The 23,811-nt window shown below is 34.3% G+C and overlaps 2 protein-coding genes across 3 annotated transcripts; one reads left to right on the top strand and one right to left on the bottom strand.

Moving 5' to 3' along the window:
* Nucleotides 1–5,100: 5,100 nt before the first annotated feature.
* LOC124935952 (respiratory burst oxidase homolog protein E-like) lies at nucleotides 5,101–9,358 on the top strand. The gene is made up of 14 exons (XM_047476396.1): nucleotides 5,101–5,712; nucleotides 5,786–5,948; nucleotides 6,037–6,085; nucleotides 6,189–6,302; nucleotides 6,387–6,815; nucleotides 6,916–7,299; nucleotides 7,386–7,481; nucleotides 7,562–7,677; nucleotides 7,773–7,946; nucleotides 8,016–8,175; nucleotides 8,276–8,464; nucleotides 8,557–8,685; nucleotides 8,858–8,936; nucleotides 9,044–9,358. Exons 1-14 carry the CDS (start codon nucleotides 5,157–5,159, stop codon nucleotides 9,151–9,153), a joined length of 2,748 nt encoding a protein of 915 aa, XP_047332352.1. The 5' UTR covers nucleotides 5,101–5,156; the 3' UTR covers nucleotides 9,154–9,358.
* Nucleotides 9,359–19,970: 10,612 nt separating this feature from the next.
* On the bottom strand, nucleotides 19,971–21,054 carry LOC124933481. Of its 2 annotated transcripts, none has more exons than XM_047473890.1 (3): nucleotides 20,739–21,054; nucleotides 20,498–20,674; nucleotides 19,971–20,434 (listed from the first exon to the last, which is right to left on the bottom strand). In XM_047473890.1, exons 1-3 carry the CDS (start codon nucleotides 20,936–20,938, stop codon nucleotides 20,185–20,187), a joined length of 627 nt encoding a protein of 208 aa, XP_047329846.1. In that variant the 5' UTR covers nucleotides 20,939–21,054; the 3' UTR covers nucleotides 19,971–20,184. The 2 variants fall into 2 exon arrangements, with proteins under 2 accessions (XP_047329846.1, XP_047329847.1); XM_047473891.1 differs by having other exon boundaries at nucleotides 20,498–20,665; nucleotides 20,739–21,045.
* Nucleotides 21,055–23,811: the final 2,757 nt, after the last annotated feature.

Below are 23,811 nucleotides of genomic sequence, written 5' to 3'. Positions count from 1 at the left end.
TTAATTACGGAAATAATTTTTTCCAATTTGGACTTAATGTAATATCTTTAGAACTCTTCATAGTCATTATAAAGTTTCGACTTATAATATGTTTCTTCAATTTCTTTGTAGTGAAGAGTTATTTCGGAGTGAGCGAGTCACGCTAACTAGAGACCATATGATTTCAATGAAAAGTGAAAATATGTGGAATGTTGAGTAATTGATGTATGGGCACAAATTATCAATTTAAAGAATAGTAAACAACCTAGCGTGACCGTCCAGAGAATTTGCTTCTCTTCATTTTTATATTTAAGCTTGTTTTATTTTATTATTATCTTTATTTTTTAATTTGATGTTCATTTGCAGATGACACATTGTTATGAATATACTTTTTCCATTACACTTAAAGACAAAATGTAATTATTTAATATATCATTTCAAGACTTAAAGATGACTAACATTGTATGTAACCTCTCCAATATTTTATTTTTTCGGCTACCTAACAATATGACATCTTAAATAAAATTGTCCTTTGCAGATATTCTTCTCAATTTTAGAACATTCTCATTTTTATGTTTTCTGTATTAATATGGCAAACAAAGAATAATTGACAACCTTCTATTGTTGGAAGATTTACATTGGGAGGAAAAATATCACACATCTCAGGCCTTAGTAATAAACTTAACTTCTCTATCTAAAAGTGTTTATATTTCCCCTCTATGTTTATATTTTTTTTCTTACGTTGGTAAAAAAAACATGCATTTGTGGAGTTAATAAAAAGTGTTGACTCGGGTATCGCCGCTTCAGTGGTTGAATTCACGTTCAACGTTTTCAAATTTCTTATGCAAGACCCAGATAATAAAATAGATTGTGGAATCTATTGTGTATGTCATCTGCTAACATATAGGGGAGATGAAACAAGATTGGATTTTCTTAAGAACAAACAAATGTAAGTTATATAATTTTAACATGTTGATTGATTATCATTTTGATTGATTGAGAATTCTCTTTACTAGCCTACTAAAACTTATTTTTTGAAGTTCAAGGGAATAATTGAGGCGTTCGGGATAAAATACAGTGTGGGGATCCTGATGTTAGAGGTGAACACTTTGAAGAAGGAGTTGAATCAAAGATTACGTCTCCTTCATCAAGAAATGATAGAAAATATAAATGGATGAACACAAATTATAATATGATATATGAAATGAATTGTAACATTATATATTAATACCATTTAGGTGGCATATTATTGCTACATTATACATCCTTATATATTTCTAAATTATCATAAAGTCAATAATTTCATGATCTAAATTAAATAAAATTATGGAACAAATTAACATTTTTGTCCCGAACATTATCATGTTCGGGCTATTTTTTGTCCTGAATATGACCATATTTAGAACTTTTTTGTCCTGAACATGGCCATATTCACGATATTTTTGCTTCGAGCATTACCATATTCGGAACTTTTTTGTCCCGAATATGACCATGTTCAAGACATTTACATAATTCATTTTTAGTAAAAATCAAGTTTTTTTAATAAAATCCAATTTGTAAGTTTTTAATTAATAATAAACACGAACATAAAAAAGTCCCGAACATACTAAATTAACACCTACATAAGTTTTTTAATAATCCACTATCTTATGAAAGTTTGAGTTATAACATTTTACAAAATTAACATTCTTAATGTAGTTTGAGTTACAATATGTTTCTAAAATTAACATCTTTAATCTTTTGTGTTGTCAATGGGATATTAGATATTTACGTCTATTTGTGCATTCATTATCGACCCTATCTGCGAAAGTTGAGATGACAAGAGAAACGTCAATGAAGGATCAAGCATGTCAATGGAGTAGTAGTCCTTCATGTTTAGTTGTGGAGATGATGTTGGAAATTAAAGTTGTAGGTTGAAACAAAAAAACATTTATAAAAATTTTATTAAATATAACATGGTAAATAATTAAGATAAGAATATTGCAGTCAAACATTCGTTCGAGATCTTGAGTTGGCGGTCGACTTACTCACAATTTATTTTAGGAAAACGGTTAAAATCATTTCATTAAAATCACAAAAGTGGGAGGGTCATAAATCAAAGCTAGAAAAACCCTAGATGTGATTAAGGATGACAATAAAATGACCCTAAAAAAACTTATTAGTAGCATACATACATTCTAAAAAACAGAGATTACAAACAGAAAATACTACATTCAAACCTAACCATCCCAACCTGGGATTTTCGCATGTCGTCTATCTTCATTGAGAGACCTTCTTCCCATTCCTCTTCCTTTAACGATAAAAGGAGATTGTATTGAAGAGGATGATGAGTATTATTGTTTCTCATTTTGAATTCTCTCTTTGTACGTGCCCGTTCTGATTTGATAGAAAAAATTGTTTTTTGAGAATTTCAGGGCTTTTACCTTTGTTATCTTCGACTTAAATTTTTGTATTTTTGTCTTCCTTATCTTCAGCTTCAGACTCCACATTGGTTTTGGAATCTTCTTTATCAGCTTTAGAATTCTCTATTTCGGCTTTGAAATTCTGGGTGTTTTTCATCTTGATTTTCCTCATCAACAACTTGAGGTTCATCTTCCATTTTAGGCCTAATCTTTTGTATTACAGAATTTTTTTTTTATCTTAATTCCCTTTACTTTCTTTCTTTCGCTACTTTCCTTTTTCTCAAAATCCTTCTTTCTTTCTTTTACAAATGTTTGATCTTTGAGTTTAGACTCCCATGTTTCCTTCTTTTTCTTTTTTGTTTCCTAACTTTTCTACTCTTCTTCTTTAGCTTTATCACATTTATTGTGCATAAAAGTGTTACATAAAGCACGCCTTTTTGGTTTCCATTCATAAGAGATCTCCATGATATTGCGCTTTCATTTTCTGTCAACAACTGTCATTTTCAGTGGCAGGACACTCTTAAGATGCACTTCAATGCTAATTCTAGCAAAGAACAAGTGCTCTATCCTTCAGTTATTGGATCTATATATAATGGTTTCCCAATTGTACCTGCAAAGTGACTAATCGCTTCAGCATTGTACATGTGGGCTGGAATGTTCCAGAGCTTGAACCAAATCTGGACAGTTTCCTTTGGTTTTCTCTATAGATTCATCTCTTCTGACCACTTTTCCAACTTCATGCAATTTGATCTAATGTAAGTATGCATATTCTCGAATATTTCTTTCAGATTTGAGCTATTTTTGTACTGCAGGATGTAGAGGTCATGTATGTTTGCAGAAAATTTTTCAAGTCCCTTTTCTCCCCAATGTTTAATTAGAAGCTCTTTGGTAGTTGAGAATGATACTCTGTTTTTCCCAATGAAGTTTCCAACCACCACAAACTCTCAGTCTTCAATAGATTTCTCCTCTACATTAGAAGACAGTTTAAATTCAAAAGGAGAGTCGAGTACCTCTACCTTTGTTTGGACTTACTCGCATTTTTCTCAATGAAAGATTATTTCCTCTTAGTTGATGGTCGATCTCGAGTTCTAACTTCCACATGAAAGTGTATCAAAATTCATGTTAATGGAGATACTTCTATGCCTTTGTTTGGAGATAGTTTTATACATTTATCTTCCATAAACAAAAAAATTTCTTTGAAGGCAAATAAGTTGTTGAGAAATACAGAATAATTTTTTTTTTCAGATTTTGCCTCAATGTGTTGAACCTGTTGCATTAATGTGGTTAGACTGTTGTAACGTTTTCTTCTTCCATAGACATATCAAAATCGTAAATGTTGGTGATAGTTTAATACTCACACTTAATATATTTACGTTACCAATCCATGATAAAATACATTGGTACCTCATTCACCCTTAATTTTTTTAACACAGTCATGAAATGCCTACACAGAATACTTTTGAACTCAAACATTTGACATTCACATTTAACATTGTCGTCTAGTTCGGTACAGTGTACTTTGTAAGAAATATCTCTTAAATTTTCTCCATTAATCCCCAAAATGCTCTCCTCAACTTGTAATATAATAGTTTTCCTTTCCTCTTTCAATACAGAGATATTGTAGAACATCAAACCTCTAACCTCTTGTTGGAACAATTTAAATATCTCTTGAGTATAGAAACTTTGGACGAATTGTTTCGGGGATATTTTGGAGTGTACAAAGTCGTTAAAAAAAACGTTCATACTTTCACTCCGTTGAGATGTGGACATTCCCTATCCAAAAGTGACATTTCACATAAATAAATATATTCATTTATATATTTCCAAAAATAAAAAATTCAACTTGTCTCGTCAAATCGCCTTCGCATTGTTGAATAAATTAGTAGCTTGTTTAATAAATAAAATAATCTACGATGGAGGTAACTATGTTAATAAGAAAAAACAATAATTAGAGATCGGAATTTAAAGAAATGCGGAAGTTATTGAATTAAAATATGAATATCACAAATAATAATATATATTTATTTTTGTCTTTAATGTGTCTATGCTATTTTAGTCTAGTTTGGTGTCCAATGGAATGAGCTTTTTATTGAGTAATTTTGTTGGTCGAGTGATTAATAAATTCTTGTAAAATAGAAAAATAAGTAACATTTGAAAGATATTATACCAAGCTCAGCCTCCCTAAAAATAAGACCATGAGCTAATAGTGGTCTTCTCTCTTACTTATTGTAATAAAAGTAGTAGTTTTCTGTCAACTACAACTAACTAATTGATATGATATTGTTAAAATAAATAATAAAAAGGGTTTTATTTGCTAGGATATAAAAATAGTTTAATTACAATATTAAAGATATTTAAAATAAACATAAAGTAATTAGGTAGTATTATTAGTTGAATAGCTGGACAACATGTAATAATAATTTTTGTAAGCGCACATACATGCAGGTGGCATATTCCAGAAAGAGAGAATGAATGGTAAGGAAGGAAGAGTCGAGCTCAACTAACTACCCCCATGGAAGAAGAAAGCTAAGGTGAAAGTTAAAAGGGCGCTGTAATCGTGCACACAGATTGGTTGAGAAGTGCCTGTTTTCACAACTTTCAACCAAGTGTGCGAAGAACCAATCATCCATATTCTCCCCTTTTCTCCTAATTTACTTGCACATCACCCAGAGAGAGAAAACTACGTGTCTACTACATGTTTTTTGTTCGTTTCATAACTGGTCGTTGAGAGAAACAGAGAGAGCAGAGAATTTCTTTCCCCTGATACGAACCGGGATGAGGTCGTCATCCGTTGGTAGCAGCTCAAGACGATCAAATTACAGTCGTGGGTTTGATTTGCCAGATGATCAGGATGATCAAGATGCGAGAGAATCAACAAACGAGCGTGGTACCGTCGGGGGAGCAATGCTGCCGGTCTTTCTAAATGATTTGAAGCACAACGACCAGCATGATTTTGTAGAAATCACTTTGGAAATCGAGGATGATTCAATCGTTGTTTGTAGTGTTACTCCAACTTCTGATAATCGGAAGAGCCACTCTGTTTCATCACGAATACGCCGTAAGTTCCCGTGGCTTACATCTCCTAATTCCGTGTCCTTGCGAAGAGATCACGAGGTTGAGGTTGAGCAGGAGATAGTAGTACTACCGCCGCCTGATAGAGGACTTGATCGAACGACATCCAGCGCACAGCGGGCATTGAAAGGACTTCGGTTCATTAGCAAGACCACCGGTACATCGGAAGCCAATGATCTGTGGAAGAAAGTAGAGTTAAGGTTCCAGAAGCTGGCCAAACAAGGTTTTCTTTCTAGAGAGGATTTCGGAGAATGCATTGGTAAAATTTGAATTTCAATTGAATGAATATGATGAAAGAACTAAAGTTTCTTATTTGATCATTGTTTCATCAGGAATGGTTGACTCGAAAGAGTTTGCGTTGGGGATATTTGACGCTCTGGCCAGAAGAAGAGGTGACCACAAACTGAGTAAGATCACCAAAAACGAACTTCAACACTTCTGGTCACAAATATCAGACCAGAGTTTCGACGCTCGTCTTGGGATCTTCTTTGACATGTGAGTCTCTTCTTCGCACTCTCTTTCTCTGATCTTAATGTTTTCCTCTGATCTGTTTAATTTTCTTTGGGTACCTCACAAAATTCAGGGTAGATCGTAATGGAGATAAGAAAATATCAAGGGAAGAAATTCAAGAGGTAATAAAATCTTATTTGAAAGATTTAACGAGTTTTTATGATAATTAAACTCGTGATCTTGGTTCTTTTATGTATGACATTTCATCCTTCTTTTTTTGGGTAGCTTTTGATTTTAAGTGCTTCTGCAAACAAATTGAGTAAATTAAAAGAGCAGGCAGAAGAATATGCTTCATTAATAATGGAAGAGTTGAATATTGATGGTACAGATGAAATTGAGGTAACAAATCTATAACACCTTTATTAAATTAGTTTACCATTTAATTCTAAGAAAAAACATAGAGTTTTTGTTTGGACTAAGCAGATATGGCAGTTGGAAACACTTCTCCTGCAAAGGGAAAATTACATGAACTATAGTAGACCCCTCAGCAGCACGTCAACCGTTGGCTGGAGTCAGAATTTAGCCAATAAATTCTTCATTAAAAATGTATTGCGGAGAATGTGCTATAGAATGAATTGCCTGATATTAGAAAACTGGCAAATGGGTTGGATCTTGCTGCTATGGATCATAGTAATGGCCGGACTCTTCACATGGAAATTCATTCAGTACAAGGAAAAAGCAGCGTTTCAAATTATGGGTTATTGTTTAACGACTGCAAAAGGTGCTGCCGAGACTCTCAAGTTGAACATGGCTCTCATCCTTCTTCCAGTTTGTCGCAATACACTTACATGGCTTCGGGCAACAAGAGCTAGACGATTTATACCTTTTGATGACAACATCAACTTTCATAAGGTAATAGTTAATTACATCAATTATACATGCCATTGTAATCAATCATATCTTTACCTAATCAACATCAATTAATATTATGTTTATCAATTTGATTGTACAGATAATTTCATGTGCCTTAATAATTGGGATTGTACTGCATGCGGGGAACCATTTGGTCTGTGACTTTCCTCGTTTAATCAGATCAAGTCCCGAAGAATTTGCACGTGTAGCATCGGATTTCAATAATGTAAAGCCCACTTACATAGGTATTCTGACTAGTGTAGAAGGTGTCACAGGGATCTCCATGGTGATTTTAATGATAATTGCCTTCACATTAGCAACAAGTCGGTTTAGAAGAAATGATGTGAAGCTACCTCCACCATTAAATAAGTTTACAGGATTCAATGCATTCTGGTTTTCTCATCATCTCCTTGCACTAGTATATGTGCTGTTATTAGTCCATGGAACTTTCTTATTCTTAGTCCACAAATGGTATCAGAAAACGGTATGAAACTGTTACAATTTAGTTAATTTATACTATTTTGAGAAATTATGATTCCATGTTACTTATATACAGAAGATTTCTCTCAGACTTGGATGTACATCTCTGTTCCCCTTTTCCTCTATATATCAGAGCGAAGTCTTAGAACATGTCGGTCCGAAAATTATTCAGTTAGGATCATCAAGGTAATAGTTCCATCCTCATTTTATATTCGTTTCTTAAAATGTGTAAATTATCGTGATGGTATGGATAAATTGTCTTTCAGGTGTCGTCACTACCAGGAGATGTCTTCAGTTTAACCATGTCTAAACCGAATGGGTTCAAGTTTCAAAGTGGGCAGTATATATTTCTGCAATGTCCAAAAATATCACCATTTCAATGGTAAGTAAATAAGCCATTAATTATTAGTTGTTCCTGAAATTTTAGTACATATTTGAAGCATTTTTCTCACATTGTAATCATCTATATCTATCAAGGCACCCCTTTTCAATAACTTCAGCACCAGGAGATGATGACCTTTGCATCCACATTCGGACTGTAGGAGATTGGACTAAAGAAATGAAACGAGTTTTCATTGATGATATTGGATCAACGAGTGTAATTGGGCGAGCCAAGTTTGGAGAACTTAACAATAATGTGGATCACAAAGGGTAACTAATTCCTAATTATCACCTAGAATATTGCTAGCTTAGCCATTTTAACATGATTCCCAAATGCAGCTTGCCTAGATTACTAGTTGATGGCCCCTATGGTGCTCCAGCACAAGAGTATAAAAATTATGATGTCTTACTAATGGTGGGGCTTGGAATTGGAGCAACGCCTTTTATAAGCATACTTAAAGATCTAATAAGCAACACAAGTGTTCAAGATCATCATCAGGTACTCTCCTTTACATCTATCCTACAGTTGCAGCTCCTTACAACTTACTTTTTTGTTTAAACAAATATAATATCTTGAAATTTTTATTTTGTGGCGATAGGATTTGTTCACGGAATCAAGTAACACAGATGATAGTCTGACCAGTTCTGGTTCCTCGAGTTTGGAATCTAGCAGAAAAAGAAAGCAGACAAGGATTAGTCGAGCACATTTTTATTGGGTCACTAGGGAAGCCGGATCTTTTGAATGGTTCAAAGGAGTAATGGACGAAGTCGCAGAAATGGATCAAAAGGTAAAAATTTACAAGCAAATGATTGAGAATCACATAATATGAAATGGTTGTTGAGTGTCTGTTTTTTTAATGTAATATTTTTGGTGATGAAGGGTCAAATTGAGATGCATAACTACCTTACAAGTGTATACGAGGAGGGTGATGCAAGGTCAACCCTTATCACCATGGTGCAAGCTCTTAGTCATGCCAAACATGGTGTTGACATTTTATCTGGCACCAGAGTATGAATTATTATTATTATTCTGAAAATTGCTAGATTAATATTATTTATTAAATTTGGTTTGGTCATGAAGAGTGGTGGGAATTGAATTATCATCATTATCTCACAACAGCACCAACCCAAAGGAGTGGTTAGCATGTTATTTAATCTGGTTGACTATTCCTTTGTTGCAGGCAAGAACACATTTTGCAAGACCCAAATGGCCTGAAGTTTTCAAGAAAATTGCTTCAAAACATCCTTGTGCTACAATTGGTAAATATTCTAATAACACATATTACTATAATAATAAAATACAACTCAATGTATGGATTATGAACCATAAGTATTTATTTCATCATCTTCCATGCAAATAAAAACAGGAGTTTTCTATTGTGGGACTCCAGTGTTGGCAAAGGAGCTAAAGAAGCTATCACATGAATTTACCCACAAGACTACAACACGGTTTGAGTTTCATAAAGAGTACTTCTAAAGTAATAATTTAAAAACTTCATGAATGTATAACATCTTTACCTTTTTACATCTGTAAGCAACTTATTCCAATTGAAGGAATATATATAGAAAGAAATGAAATCTCCATATATGTAAATTGCGTATTATATATGCAGATATCCAATTGTATTGCCCGAGAGACCCACAACATTTACCATGTGCAAATTTTTTTCTGCATTATTGCCTCCAAACAAATATTCTTGTAACTGGAACTGCAGTAATAATTTCTTGAGCATATATAAGAAGTCTTAACACCGCCATGCATTGTGTTAAGGGACATTACTTCTTTAAATAACTATATGTTTTACCCCACGAGCCCTCGGGTATTATTATCCATGAGGAAAATAAATTACAAATTTTCGAACAAACTATTGGGTCACCATACCCAATCTCAAAAGGTACCCTTAAATGTATTTATAGTCTCTATTAATCTCACTCTTATAAAACTTCATATTTGCTGTGATTTTTCGATGTTGGACAAATGATGTTCTAAATAAAAAATAATAATAAATATGAACTTCTTATAAGAGTGATCACTACAAGAGAATGAGCCATTTGTGAAGTATATTTTCTACATAATTTTTGACGAATCTATAATTAGTGACATATTTTCCATTTTTATAATAAACGTCGGTATACCGTATTTCATTGGAAACTTTTCGTAGGAATATACGTCGGAAACTTTGTGATAAATCCGTTGGAATATCCGTCGGAAACTTCGAGTTAATTCCGTTGGAATATCCGTCGGAAACTTCGAGTTAATTCCGTAATAATATCTGTCGGAAAATTCGTGCTAATTCCGTATGAAAAAATCGTGATAATTCCATAGAAATATTCGTCGGAAAGTAATATATTTCTTTAAAAATTTATTTTCCTAATTAATTATCATATTACATTACATATTTTTCTTAATTATGGTTAGATTAAATTAAATAAAAAAAGAAAATTAATTAACTTAAAAGAACATGTATTACATAATTTTGATGATGAGGTTTGAACAAAACTAAGTTGGGTAATCTACACTTGTGCATGTACAAATATAAAAGACGTCTAACCTCTTCAGACTTGGTCTGACGCAAGCGAAAGTAGACGTCTTAGCATATAGACGTCTCAAGTCGTGACACGCAGTTAGACGTCGTCTAACTCCTTTAGACGCGATCTAAGGAGTGTGCGAGTAGACGCCGTCCAAATCTTTTAGACGCGATCTAAGGAGTGTGCGAGTAGACGCCGTCCAAATCTTTTAGACGCGATCTAAGGAGTGCGCGAGTAGACGTCGTACAACTCCTTTAGACGTGGTCTAAGGAGTGAGCAAGTAGACGTCGTCTAACTTCTTTAGACATGGTCTAAGGAGTGCGCGGGTAGACGTCGTCTAACTCCTTTAGACGTGGTCTAAGGAGTGCGCGTGTAGACATTGTCTAACTCTTTTAGACGCGGTCTAAGGAGTGCGCGAGTAAACGTCTTCTAACTCTTTTAGACGTGATCTAAGGAGTGCACGAGAAGACATCGTCTAAATCCTTTAGACGTGGTCTAAGTAGTGCGCAAGTAGACGTCGCCGAATCTTCTTAGATGTGGTATGAAGAAGAGCGTCGGATGCCTTACTTCAGTATGCGTCTAAAGAAGGCATTTGTCTACTCATCCAGTTCATCTGCAGTGCTTGTTATCAACATTCTAGCAAGCTAGCCGACCTTAATAAATGAACAACTTCCACGTACGCCAGTATTCAAATTGCCAACGATATGTTATACGTTCCAGTATAACTTTATATCAAAGAATATTCGGCGCACTACTTGTCCGGTAGGACCACGATCCCAATGCTCATGCTCTGCTGTATGTTTGTACTATTATCGGTCGTCCAACAATAAGAGGACACGTGTCCACAAAGAAGATTCGACCGTTGGTGTACTTCAAGTATAAATAGAAGCTCAAGGACAATAGACGAATGGCTGAATCTTTCTCACTTACTCTTGTTATCTTACTGTGTAATCTCGCTCAAGCTCAAGTGCAAACTAACTACTCATTGTGTGATTACTCTGTAATTTATCTACTGTCTTTTCTGTGTGAAATCTCAGTGTTGTAAGTTGAACAAAAGTTGTTCTATTCAACAGAGAGTTAACTAGAAGTTTAGAAGTAGGCATTTATTAAGTCCTGTAGTTTCTAACTATGTTTGTGTAGTGTGTTCTATACCAATCAAAGCCTTCTAGTGAATATCTGTCTTGTTAAGGAAGAAGGGGTGACGTAGGAGTTTTATCTCCGAATATCCATAAAACTCCATATTTTCTTTACCTTCTGTTGATTGCATTCATCTGTCTGACGTTTCAAATCCAACAAACTATTCCGCACTTGAACTTGTTTAAGAGTTTGTGAAGATTTGCGAAGAATATAAATAGATTTTAACTTCTAATAGAATTAAAATCGAATAGAAAGTCATAAGCTATTCATAATAGTCAGACCCCGTCTCTATTGTCAACACCGATCCTAACAAGTGGTATCAGAGCCTCGCTTTCTATTCTCAAGCATCACTAGATTTTTGAATCATGTATATGGCTGTCATAAAAAAGGTTCCCATGTTCTCAAAAGAAAACTACAACGGGTGGAAGGTGAGAGTCCAAGCTCATCTAGCTGCCATAGATGATGACATGTGGTATGTCATCACCGATGGTCCAATAATGATTGAGAAGCCAAGGTATGAGTGGACTAGAAAAGATAAGAGGAAGAACAACCTCGACAACATGGAAAAGTATATTCTCTACAAGACATTGGATGATAAAATGTTCAACAAGATTATCTCATGCACATCTTCCAAAGAAATCGGGGAGAGGTTGACTCAACTGTGTGAGGGCAATGAGCAAACAAAAGAAAACAAACTCATGGTTGTCACACAGTAGTTTGATAACATCAAGATGCGTCCTGGAGAGACGATGAATGAATTCGATAAGAGATTCAGTAAAATTATCATTACTCTCTCCACTTTGGGCAAGACTTACAGCAACAAAGAGGTTGCGATCAAAGTCATGCGTGCTCTGCCCAGAGAGTGGGATATTAAGACGATGGCGATGAGGGAGTCTAAAGACCTCAACAAGATGGAGCTCTATTATTTGTTACCCGATCTGAAGGCCTACGAGTTTGAGATAAATTCTAGAAATGAAGAGGAGCCTTCCACATCTGACATCTCTACCAAGGCGCTGATGACTGCTGAGGAGCCACCTACTTCCACTACTGTGAAGATTGCTGTCGAGCAGATCAGTAGCGACTGTTGTTTTTGGCACAATTAGAATCCCACATCGGAAGATGATGGGAGTGAAAGAAGTTTCTTAGTATATAAAAGAAACTATATTCACAATTAGCAGAAATCCCACATCGGAAGATGATGGGAGTTGGGGAAGTTTCTTAGTGTATAAAAGAAACTCTCCCCTCTTTGGTTTATTACACCCAAATTTGTATCTCTTCTTCCTTATTAATTGATAGCCTTAGTGCTCGGAGACGTAGGCAACATTTTGGCCGAACTCCGTTATCAAATTTTGTTAGTGTTTATTCTTTTGTTTTCTTCTTTCGTGGTTCTGTTAGGGATTTCCCCAACAAGTGGTATTAGAGCCGAAGGTTCGTCCTTGGCATGGTGGAGTCTTCAAAAGGGGCGTCAACTCCTTCGTCATCCTGGACGAAGACACCGATGTCGAATTTGAAGTTTGCGGTGGAGATCTTTGATGGAACTGGGCATTTCGGCATGTGGCAATGTGAGGTTCTAGATTGTCTTTTTCAGCAGGGTCTAGATGTTGCTATTGAGGTCGGAAAGCCAGATGGTATAAAAGAAAAAGAGTGGAGTATCATGAATCGGTTGGCGTGCGGAACAATTCGGTCGTGCCTGTCCAAAGAGTAGAAGTATGCTGTGAAGAATGAAACTTCTGCACAGAAGCTGTGGCAAGCATTGGAGGACAAGTTTATGAAGAAGAGTGGTCAGAATAAGCTCCTTATGAAGAAGCGACTGTTCCGGTTTGAATACCAATCAGGTACTACGATGAATGAGCATATAACTAAGTTTAATCAGTTAGTAGCGGATTTGTTAAACCTTGACGTTAGGTTTGAGGATGAAGATTTGGCTTTGATGTTGCTATTGTCCCTTCCTGATGAATTTGAACACTTAGAAACAACGTTACTTCATGGGAAGGGAAATGTTTCTCTTGATGCTGTAAGTTCTGCTTTATATAGTCATGAATTGAGAAAGCAGGATAAAAGAAAAAGCAAAGTAGGTACAGCAGATGAAGCATTGATGGTCAGGGGCCGTCAACAGAGCAAATCAAAAGGGAAAGGAAGAAGATCTGAAAGTAGAGTTGCCAAAGATGAATGTGCTTTCTGTCGTGAGAAAGGACATTGGAAGATTAACTGCCCAAAGTTGAAGAAGAAAGAGAAAGATTTTGAAGATGCGAATGTTGTAGAAAACAAAGGTGATGCAGATTCAGAATACTCTTTATCGATGTCACACACAACATCACATCCTGATGCGTGGATATTGGACTCAGCCTGCACTTATCATATGACACCAGTTCGAAAGTGGTTCTTTGACTTTAAGGAGCAAGATGGTGGAGTTGTTTACATGGGAGATGCTAATACATGTAAAATAAAGGGGATAGGTTCAATCAAGCTGAGGAATGATGACGGATCCACCAGAATTATTAGAGATGTTCGGTACATACCGAATATGAAAAAGAATCTCATTTCTTTGGGGGCCTTGGAGTCGAAAGGCCTACATGTGAAATTAGAAAATGAAGTTCTTAAGGTAATATCTGGAGCGCTAGTGATGTTGAAAGCTATCAGGAAGAGTAATAATTTGTATTACTATCAAGGTAGTACAGTTAATGGGACATCATGTGTATCAACTTCCGGGAGTAGTAAGGAATTAGAGGCAACAAAGTTATGGCATATGCGATTGGGGCACGCTGGTGAGAAATCTATGCAAACTCTTGTCAAGCAAGGATTATTGAAAGGTATAAAAGTTTGTAAGTTAGATTTTTGTGAACATTGTATTCTGGGAAAACAAAGGCGAGTAAAATCTGGCACTGCAATTCATAACACCGAGGGTATTTTGGATTATGTGCACTCAGATGTCTGGGGACTTGCCAAGACTCCTTCTCTTGGAGGTAGACATTACTTTGTTACTTTTGTTGACGATTTTTCCAGAAGAGTATGGGTGTTTACGATGAAGAACAAAGGTGAAGTGTTTGAGATTTTTCTTAAATGGAAAACTCAAGTTGAAGACGAGACATGAAGAAAGATCAAAATTCTCCGAACTGATAACGGTGGAGAATACAAGAATGATCCATTCCAAAAGTTATGCCAAGAGTGTGGCATAGTTCGACACTTCACAGTCAGAAAAACACCACAGCAGAATGGAGTATCGGAACGTATGAACAGGACATTGGTGGAGAAAGTTCGATGTATGTTGTCTAATGCTGGGTTAGACAGGAAATTTGGGCAGAAGCTGTGTCATACGCTCAACATTTGGTAAATCGCCTACCATCATCTGCACTTGGTGGCAAGACTCCATTAGAGGTATGGTCTGGAAAACCTACAACTGATTATGATTCTTTACATATTTTTGGTTCTACTGCATATTATCATGTAGTTGAATCAAAGTTGGATCCATGAGGAAAGAAGGCTCTTTTTATGGGATTTACTACGGGAGTTAAAGAGTATCGCCTCTAGTGTTTGGATGCAAAGAAAACCATTATCAGTAGAGATGTTATTTTTGATGATTATTCAATGTTGAATAAGGTAACACCAAACAAAATTGATTATACTCCGCGACAGGTGGAGTTTGAGCAGATAAAGATAAGCCCAATAATAGGTGACTCTCCGACGACAGACGAAGAGTTAAATGAGGAAGAGGTTCCAACCTAAGAACCTTCAAAACAACGTGAATCAATTGCTGTAAACAGGCCAAGACGAGTTATTCAAAAACCAGGTCGGTTTGTTGACATGGAAGCCTATGCACTTCTAGTCGTAGATGATGCTCCATCCACTTTTCCAGATGTCAGTCGAAATACTGAAAATGGAAAAAGGAGAGGTGTTATGGAAGATGAGATGCAATCTATTCAGGAGAATGAGACATGCAAGTTGACGCATCTACAAAAAGGGAAGAAGGCTATTGGTGGTAAATGGATCTTTGCTAAGAAAGAAGGATTTCCTGAAAAAATTGATGTTCGCTACAAGGAAAAATTGGTAGTTAAAGACTACGCTCAGAAGGAAGGAGGTGATTATAATGAGGTACTTTCTCTTGTTGTTAAACACTCTTCCATTAAAATTTTGTTGGCCTTGGTAGCGCAGATGAATTTGGAGCTAGCTCAACCAGATGTGAAGACCGCAGACATACACGGTCATTAGAACGAGGAAATCTACATTTATCAACAAGATGTGTTCAAAGTTGCTGATAAAGAAAATTGGGTTTGCAAGTTGAACAGATCATTGTACAGGTTGAAGCAATCGTCGAGACAATGGTACAAGCGACTTGACAAGTTTATGATGGAGCACAAGTACACAAGAAGCAGATTCAGTTCATGTGTGCATTTGCGCAAATTGCAAGATGAGTCTTACATCTATATACTCTTATACGTTGATGATATGTTGATAGCATCAAAGAGCCAATATGAAGTTGACAAATTGAAGGCTCAATTGGGTAAAGAGTTCGAGATAAAAGACATGGGGAAAACCAAATCTAATGGTTTAGATTTGGTAAACACATTCCGCGTTTGAGTCGGCGCTGAAGAGCGCCAATTGGAAGCACTGAAGGTTTATTTTTTAATATTGAAGATTAGTATTTGGATATTGTGCCAAGGTGGAAATTTGTTGTTTTTGGCACAATTAGAATCCCACATCGGAAGATGATGGGAGTGAAAGAAGTTTCTTAGTATATAAAAGAAACTATATTCACAATTAGCAGAAATCCCACATCGGAAGATGATGGGAGTTGGGGAAGTTTCTTAGTGTATAAAAGAAACTCTCCCCTCTTTGGTTTATTACACCCAAATTTGTATCTCTTCTTCCTTATTAATTGATAGCCTTAGTTCTCGGAGACGTAGGCAACATTTTGGCCGAACTCCGTTATCAAATTTTGTTAGTGTTTATTCTTTTGTTTTCTTCTTTTGTGGTTCTGTCAAGGGTTTTCCCCAACAGCGACTCCATGGCTCTCTTTGTGAAGAAATTCGGCAAATTCATGAAGAAGAGTAATTCTAACTCAAGCTTTTCAAATAATAACAATAATAATAAGAGTAATTATAAGGCTAACTTGAAGTTTTTTAATTATGATAAACTAGGACACTTCAAGGTGGAATGCAGGAAGCCAAAGTGTGATGACAAGAGAAATGATGAAAATAAGAACAAGAAAGAGCTGAAGGCTCTCATGGATGCTGACAGCAAAGCCAAGTGGGCCGAAAGCGATTCAGATGACTCATCATCCAACAACAGCGATGATGAAGACGTTATCTGCTTCATGGAAGAGGAAAAACCTAAGGTATTTGACTTCTCCTCTGAAGAGTTTATAAGAGATTACTTAACTGATGCACTTAATGATATGGTCACTGAGTACAAGAAGTTGTCAGACTCTCTCAATGAGATGAGATTGAAAAACGAAACTATTAACATCTCTTCATCTCAAACTTCTGAACCAAACAATTTTGAAAATAAAATGGCTAAGATCTTATTTGAGAATGAGAAGCTCAAGGAAAAGGTTCAAACACAGTCTTCTGAAAACCAACGTTTGACTTATTTGGTCAGTTCCTAGACGAGGTGTTGAGATGCAGTCAGACAATAGATTAGTCTGTTAAGGCTTGTCGGATGTAAATACGGTTTAGGATTTGACAATATCAGCCCAGAAAAGTCTAACAAGAAGTTAAACCCAGTGAAAGACAAGCTTAAGGCTATAATCTTTGTCAGGGGTAGTTTAACTGAAAAATTATCTGATACAAACTTTGAGGACTTAACAATAAATGATGAGATTATTTATGGAAAGCCAACTGAAAGATGGATGAAGCCTAGAAAGGGAGTAGCCAGTAAGTCTGGCAAACCAAAATCTGATAGGAAGTCAAGGAATTTTAGACAAAAACCATCCTTTAAGGTTAATGGAACAACTGCTAGCAGGAAGACGTCTGTTAATCCTAAATCATAGGCACTAATCACAATCCAACATGGGAAATCCATCAAGATAACTTAAATATGGATTCCAAGGGATTGATTAACCGATGACCCAATTAAATGTGGGTACCAAAATCTGTAAATATGTTTATTTATAGGTACAAAAAGTTAGATATTTCGAAGAATCAATCTGGTATCTGGACAGTGGTTGTTTCAGACACATGACCGGAGATAGACAACTTCTAACTGAAATAACGAAGTGTACTTGGCCTAAGATCACTTTTGGTGATAACAAAAAGGGTAAGACTGTGGTTAAGGGCAAAATTATCCATGGTAACCTCACCTCCAACGATGTGCTACTTGTTGAGAACCTATGTTATAACCTGATTAGTATAAGCCAATTGTGTGACAATGAATATACTATTGATTTTCAAACTCATGCATGTCTGGTTAAGGATTAGTAGGGTAACACCCTACTGACCGGAAGCAGAGTAGGAAATTCTTACAAAATGAACTGGAAAAATAAGATATCTAATTTCGTATGCATGATAGCCAAAAATGATCAAAATTGGCTATGGAATAAGAGATTAAATCATATTAATTTTAAAACTATTAACAACATTTGTTCACATGATTTAGTTTCTAGTTTACCTAAATTAAATTTTCAAAACACAATTTTTTCCCTGCTTGACAGTTGGGAAAATAGGTCAGATCAACATTTAAGAGTAAAGGGAAATCTCAATCCAACCGATGCTAGGAACTATTGCACATGGACCCGTTCGGTCCAATTCCAGTAAACAGCTTGGGAGGAATGAGATTCTCTGGTCATAATTGATGATTTTTCAAGATTTACTTGGGTTATTTTCTTACCATCTAAAGATTAGACTGCGGAGAATTTGATAAAGATCCTTAAAATACTTCAAAACAAAAAATATTTAAGTATCATCAAAATTAGAAGTGATCGGAGAATCGAGTTCACCAAAGACGTCTATCTTCTTATCTCGAGGAGTCTGGTATATATTAGACACGAGTTGTCTAGTGCCAAAACTTCTCAACAGAATAGCGTTGCGGAGAGGAGAGTCAGAACACTGAAGGAAGTAGTGTGATCTATGCTAGCCAATTTAGGTGTTTCTCAGAAGTTATGGGCATAAGCCATAAACAAAGCTTACTATACACAAAACCGGTCAATGATTAATAAACGCTTTAACAAAACAACTTATGAACTCTTTTATGGAAGAATTTTAAAGTTTCATACTTTCAAATTTTCTGATGTAAGTGTTTTATTCACAACAATGGGAAAAATCATTTGACTGCTTTTGATGCTAAAGCAGATGCTAGAATCATACTAGGTTACTCCTTAGTTAGTAAATCTTATAGAGTATTTAATAATCTAATACTAACTGTTGAAGAATTTTATCATGTTGTTTGTGATGAATCTGTTGAAAATAATTTTAACGAATTCATTGAAATTGCTAACAGATTAGAAATGACAAGTCTTGAATCTGATAGTGATGATGAAGCTCCGATCAATAGAATTTACTTGTCTGATCAGATGGATGATCCGGTTAATAGTCATCCAGACGTCCAAACTACAAGTCAGCAGACAGTTATTATGTTAATTTATATTTTGTACTAACATATCATTTAAGATATTAAGTTTAATTTATAATATTTTATATTGTTTTTAGTTTAAATATTTTAATTTTTAATATTTAATATATTTAAAATAAAAAATATTTAATATATTTAAAATAAGGCAGTTAATATCGAAAATTTAAATTAAATCGATATTTTATATGAAATCATGATAGTTTATTTTAAAATAATTTTAGTTATATATTATTTTTATTTTTATATTTTAAATATAAAATTAATTTAAAACAATCATAAATAAATAATACTACCTAAACTTATAATTACAAAATCAATTAAATAAGTAATAAGTTTTTTTAAATATATAAATATAAAATCAAATTATTTTGTAAAATAATATAAAGTCATTAAATTAAAATAACTTATAAAATCGTAAAATCGTACCATCAAAATTTTAAATCATTAAAGTTGAATTAGGTTAAGAGTATTTCAAACCGGAATTATTAGGATTCTTATAGTAAAATCAAATAAATTTTAAATTTTAAATGGTTGATTAAGAAAATAATAAAATAAATAAATTCTCTTAATCAGTTAGGAGACTACTCATCGGGATCCAATATTCGACTAATCAAAATAATAACAGAAATAGAGACATACATAATGGTAAGGTAGGAGTTATCCTCAAGTAGAAGGTAGTTGAATTGATCATTGTTTTGTGCTTATCAAAAAAAAGATAATCAATAAAGAATTAGATCAATGATAGCAGCCTTGTATGGACTCCAATTAGAAACACCTAATTATGTTTCTTCTATCTAGATGTTGAATGCGGTGTAATACTATTTGAAAACAAAGTGTATATGAAATTGTTTCAACTTAAACCCAAGGATGCGATGATAGAATTGGCACAACTCATGTACAATAGTTGGACGATAAAATAATCAAGTACATGGAAATTGCATGATTTTGGTGTATCATAGTTTCATATCACACTTGCTCTGAAAGGTTCATTTGAAAACACAATTTGGTGTCATATTTTTTTCCACAATATAAGGATCAAGATGAAAAAACCAAATTGAATCCAAATAGGGGCAATTTGTATTTTCAAATTCATTCACAAATTTTTTGCCATACCTAATTTAGATACAAAAGTGTTTTTTAAAATGAAGCCAATTTATGGTCCTCTTGGAACCGAGTTAATTACAATGGATATTCATATGAGATGATTCTTTTTAACTATCAAAGAAGAACCAAAACACAAGAAGAAGAAGAAGAAGAAGAAGAAAAGTATTAAAGTTATCTAGTAATCATCATCTTCATCCCTAGATCCACCAAAGAACTTCCTAACCACAGCAGCAGCAGCACCAAGAAACAAGAAAAGTGCAAGTGTATCAAACCCACCTCCAACCCCAACCGCCACACCAGGTCCAGGGGCAAAGAATGAAAATGGAGACCATCCCCAACCTCCATAGAACGGTACGCCATATCCTCCGTATCCATATCCTCCACCCAGAGGTGGAGCAACTCGAGGATTAATATAGATATTGGTCCTGCAACCGTGCAACGGGAAAATATCATTTCACTTCATGAAGATAGATTGATATATTTCTTACCTTGAATTGTTGATTCTAGGACTTGAAGGGCGAGGAGCTGAAGGGCGGAAAGCCTGACCTCCAACTCTGCCGCCACTCTTGGCGGCCGATGCTGGATCTACTGAGCTCAGTGCTAAAACTCCGGCGGCTAGTGTGACCACGGCTAGCTTAGCCAGATGGGTTTCCTTCCTACAGATCCTCGTGATGAATAATCAATCAATCGGAGATGAATAAATGATGGAAGAGAAAGAAAGAAAGAAACCTGGTAGAAGAATTGTCGTCGTTGTCTTTGTGATGATGATGATTATGGGATTGGAAGGAAGAGTTGTAAATGGTAGTGTGAAGTTTGGAATTGGGGTTTGGGATATTGGTAGAGGTTTTGGAAATTATGTGGGAAAAAAATGGAAGGGCGTAGTTAGTACCCAATAAGCTTTGGTGTGAGAAAGCTATTGACATTCCCATGGCGGATTGAATTAATAGATTTGCTGGTGATGATTGATTTGAGAATGGGGGAGGAGAAAAAGAAATAAGGAACAAGAAGAACAGCTGGCCTATATTTGTTTGATTGAGTTGAATCCTCATCTCTATTTCATTTCATGACTCCGACGCAGTCCACGTGCTGTCTTCCTACTGGTGTTATTTCCCTTATGAAAAATGAACATTCAATATTTACTTTTTAAGACTACACATTAATATATATATTATTTAATAATTTTTAGATTATCAATTATAAAAATATCATTGATATATCATTAATCTATTATTTATTATAATGGTTATCCTAATATTACTACAATTTATAAATTTGAATTTTTATGGGAAGAAGATCAATTTTATACACCAAATTGTAAGAAGGTGTCAAATTTACTTATTAAGTATCAAAATTCTATTTATATATACTAAGTTGTCAAAAAGTGTAAAATATATTTAAAATAACATAAATGTTAAACATATTTTGACACATGTAATATCCACATATTTTTTATTTTTTTAAATTGACATTACTTTAATTATTTTTTATTCAAACAAAACATCAAAATATTTTCTTATTTATTTTTTCTCTCTTTACTCTCACACCTTACCATTTTCTTTAAATACTTCTCTCTTCATTTCTCCATAATATAAGTAATTTTATTATTAATAAGAATATTTAATTGATTAATTAAAAAAATTGTTCTAAAAAGTAACGAGTTATTAAGACTTCGCCACAGCGCTGGCGATTTAGGATTCGGCCAACAAAGATTTCACCACAACGTTGACGATTTAGGATTCGACCAATGAATGTTTCAACCAATGACGATGATTGTTTAAGGTTTAACTGAGAAAGACTTGGATTTGGGGTTTACGTCTGAGAGCTGATAAAGTTTAACAGTGTGAGTATTATGAAAACTAAAATTAAAACAAGTCAGTTAAGGGAGATTTTACCTTGATTCGGCATTTTCCGTTAATGGCCACAATGATTTAGGGTTCGACTAATAAAGATTTTGGCCACAACGTCTATAATTTAGGAATCGGCCAACAAAAACTTCCACCAACGAGGATGACTGTTTAAAGTTCAGTTATTTAGCACTTGGAGGTTAATAGAAAGAAGGTAAAAATCCGAAAGAACTTGGGTTAATCAAAGAGAGAAAAGTTAGAAAAAAAATGGAGAGTTGTGGAGGGATGAGAGAGAAAAAAATGGGTAAGTAAAAATAAGTTTTGTTTGAATGGAAAAATAATTAAAAGTAATGTCAAATTAAAAAATAAAATAGGTGGATATTACATGTGGCGAAATTTTTGACGCCGCTAATATTTCTGTTATTTTAAATATATTTGACACTTTTTGACAAGTTCATACATATAAATAGAATTTTGATATTTAATAAGTAAATTTGACACTTTCTTATAACTTAGTGTGTAAAATTGGCATTCTTCCCAATTTTTATGTGGGTATATGACTAACTCTTATTATATGTCTCTACTCTTATACCATATTAATTAGTAAAATTATAAATAAAATAATAAATTAATTGCTTTTACATGTTTACACCAAATTTTAAATATTGATAGGTGCAATTTTAAAAAAAAAATATATTTCAATATTGATTGATTAAGAATAATAGGAACACATTTTATAATTAATTATCTTATAAATAGTAATCAATTTGACTGAATTATTGATATATGTTTAATAATATATTTTTAATCTATTATTTATCATATATTATAAAAGTCATTTTATTATTTATTTTTATATAAGTATTTCAAAATATTTTTAAAAGATATGAATTCTTTGGTTCACACAACGTATAATTTATTTTAGAACAGACTGAAGTTCAAAAGACTAATCGAAGTGCAGTAAATATTTATATTTGAATGTTTGAATCAAGAATCCAATGATATGAACAGTGATGATTGTATGCGTTTTTTTTTTTAGGCGAGACTTTCTCGTCTAACAATTTTAGAGTTTGTCTAACTTTTTTGTTTTAGAGCATGAAATGATATGTTCCTAAGAGTAGATTCATCAATTTGAATGCTCCGTCTTTAAGATCGGTTTGTACGATCCAAAATTGGTCGGTCTCATCCCTTACCTATCCTTTCGAGTGCTTCGTCCATATAGGGGGCTTCGTCCATATAGGGGACGCATCGAAAGACTTGAATGATAAACACGACCCGTGCGGTTTTAGAATGAAAAAAAAAATTGAAGGTTATGTTATAGAACCCTATGGTTTACCTTCCTCTCGAATCTCACAAAAAGTAAATAAGAAGATTATCCTTATAGGATGTTGTCTTATCTGTTTGAGATGAGGAACCAAAATGTTGTTCTACATCATAGACTTCTTTTAATTAGCACGTACAAGTTTCATATTAGTACGTGTACAAAATATAATAATTCAGTTAACTTTAAGATTTGTGACTTTAGTTTACTTCAAAAATAATTAAAGAAAAGTAAACGGAGTAATCATGAATTATAAAGGGTCGGTGCTTGATTACACATGAGAAAATGGTCGAAGTTGCTAACTCTTATGCGCCTATCCCGTGGGATAGTCTCTGCTCAAATGTAGTTGGCAATTTGTTTGTGAATGTACGTTACATGTTTGCATTCTGAGTTCAGAATTCTTTTGTTTGTGTAAATCCTAACCTTGTATATAATCTAGAAGGAGTAATCCTAGTTTTGATTAGATCTAGATAATGGTTAACATCAAGCCATAAAAATTCTCTTGGTTTCTATTTAACAGAATACCCTATGTTTAGTATAGAAATAATTTTTGACTCTCGTTAGGTTTTTCCTAGACAAAAAAAGATGTAATGAAACTTCGAATGCACTCCACCGGCAAACATGTGAGCCATAATGT

Source organism: Impatiens glandulifera, chromosome 4 (genome assembly GCF_907164915.1).
Source record: "Impatiens glandulifera chromosome 4, dImpGla2.1, whole genome shotgun sequence".
NCBI classification, from domain to species: Eukaryota; Viridiplantae; Streptophyta; class Magnoliopsida; order Ericales; family Balsaminaceae; genus Impatiens; species Impatiens glandulifera.
Note: the sequence above shows the minus strand (reverse complement) of the source record. Positions and strands in the feature narration are given on the sequence as shown.

Bases quoted from the DNA above. Each gene is read 5' to 3' on its own strand.
- LOC124935952 (XM_047476396.1), top strand. From the start codon at position 5,157: ATGAGGTCGTCATCCGTTGGTAGCAGCTCAAGACGATCAAATTACAGT. The intron at 5,713-5,785 runs GTAAAATTTGAA...TTGTTTCATCAG, and splicing joins GGATTTCGGAGAATGCATTG to GAATGGTTGACTCGAAAGAG. The intron at 6,303-6,386 runs GTAACAAATCTA...TGGACTAAGCAG, and splicing joins ATGGTACAGATGAAATTGAG to ATATGGCAGTTGGAAACACT.
- LOC124933481 (XM_047473890.1), bottom strand. From the start codon at position 20,938: ATGGGAATGTCAATAGCTTTCTCACACCAAAGCTTATTGGGTACTAAC. The intron at 20,675-20,738 runs GTTTCTTTCTTT...ATTCATCACGAG, and splicing joins GACGACAATTCTTCTACCAG to GATCTGTAGGAAGGAAACCC. The intron at 20,435-20,497 runs GTAAGAAATATA...GCACGGTTGCAG, and splicing joins CCTAGAATCAACAATTCAAG to GACCAATATCTATATTAATC.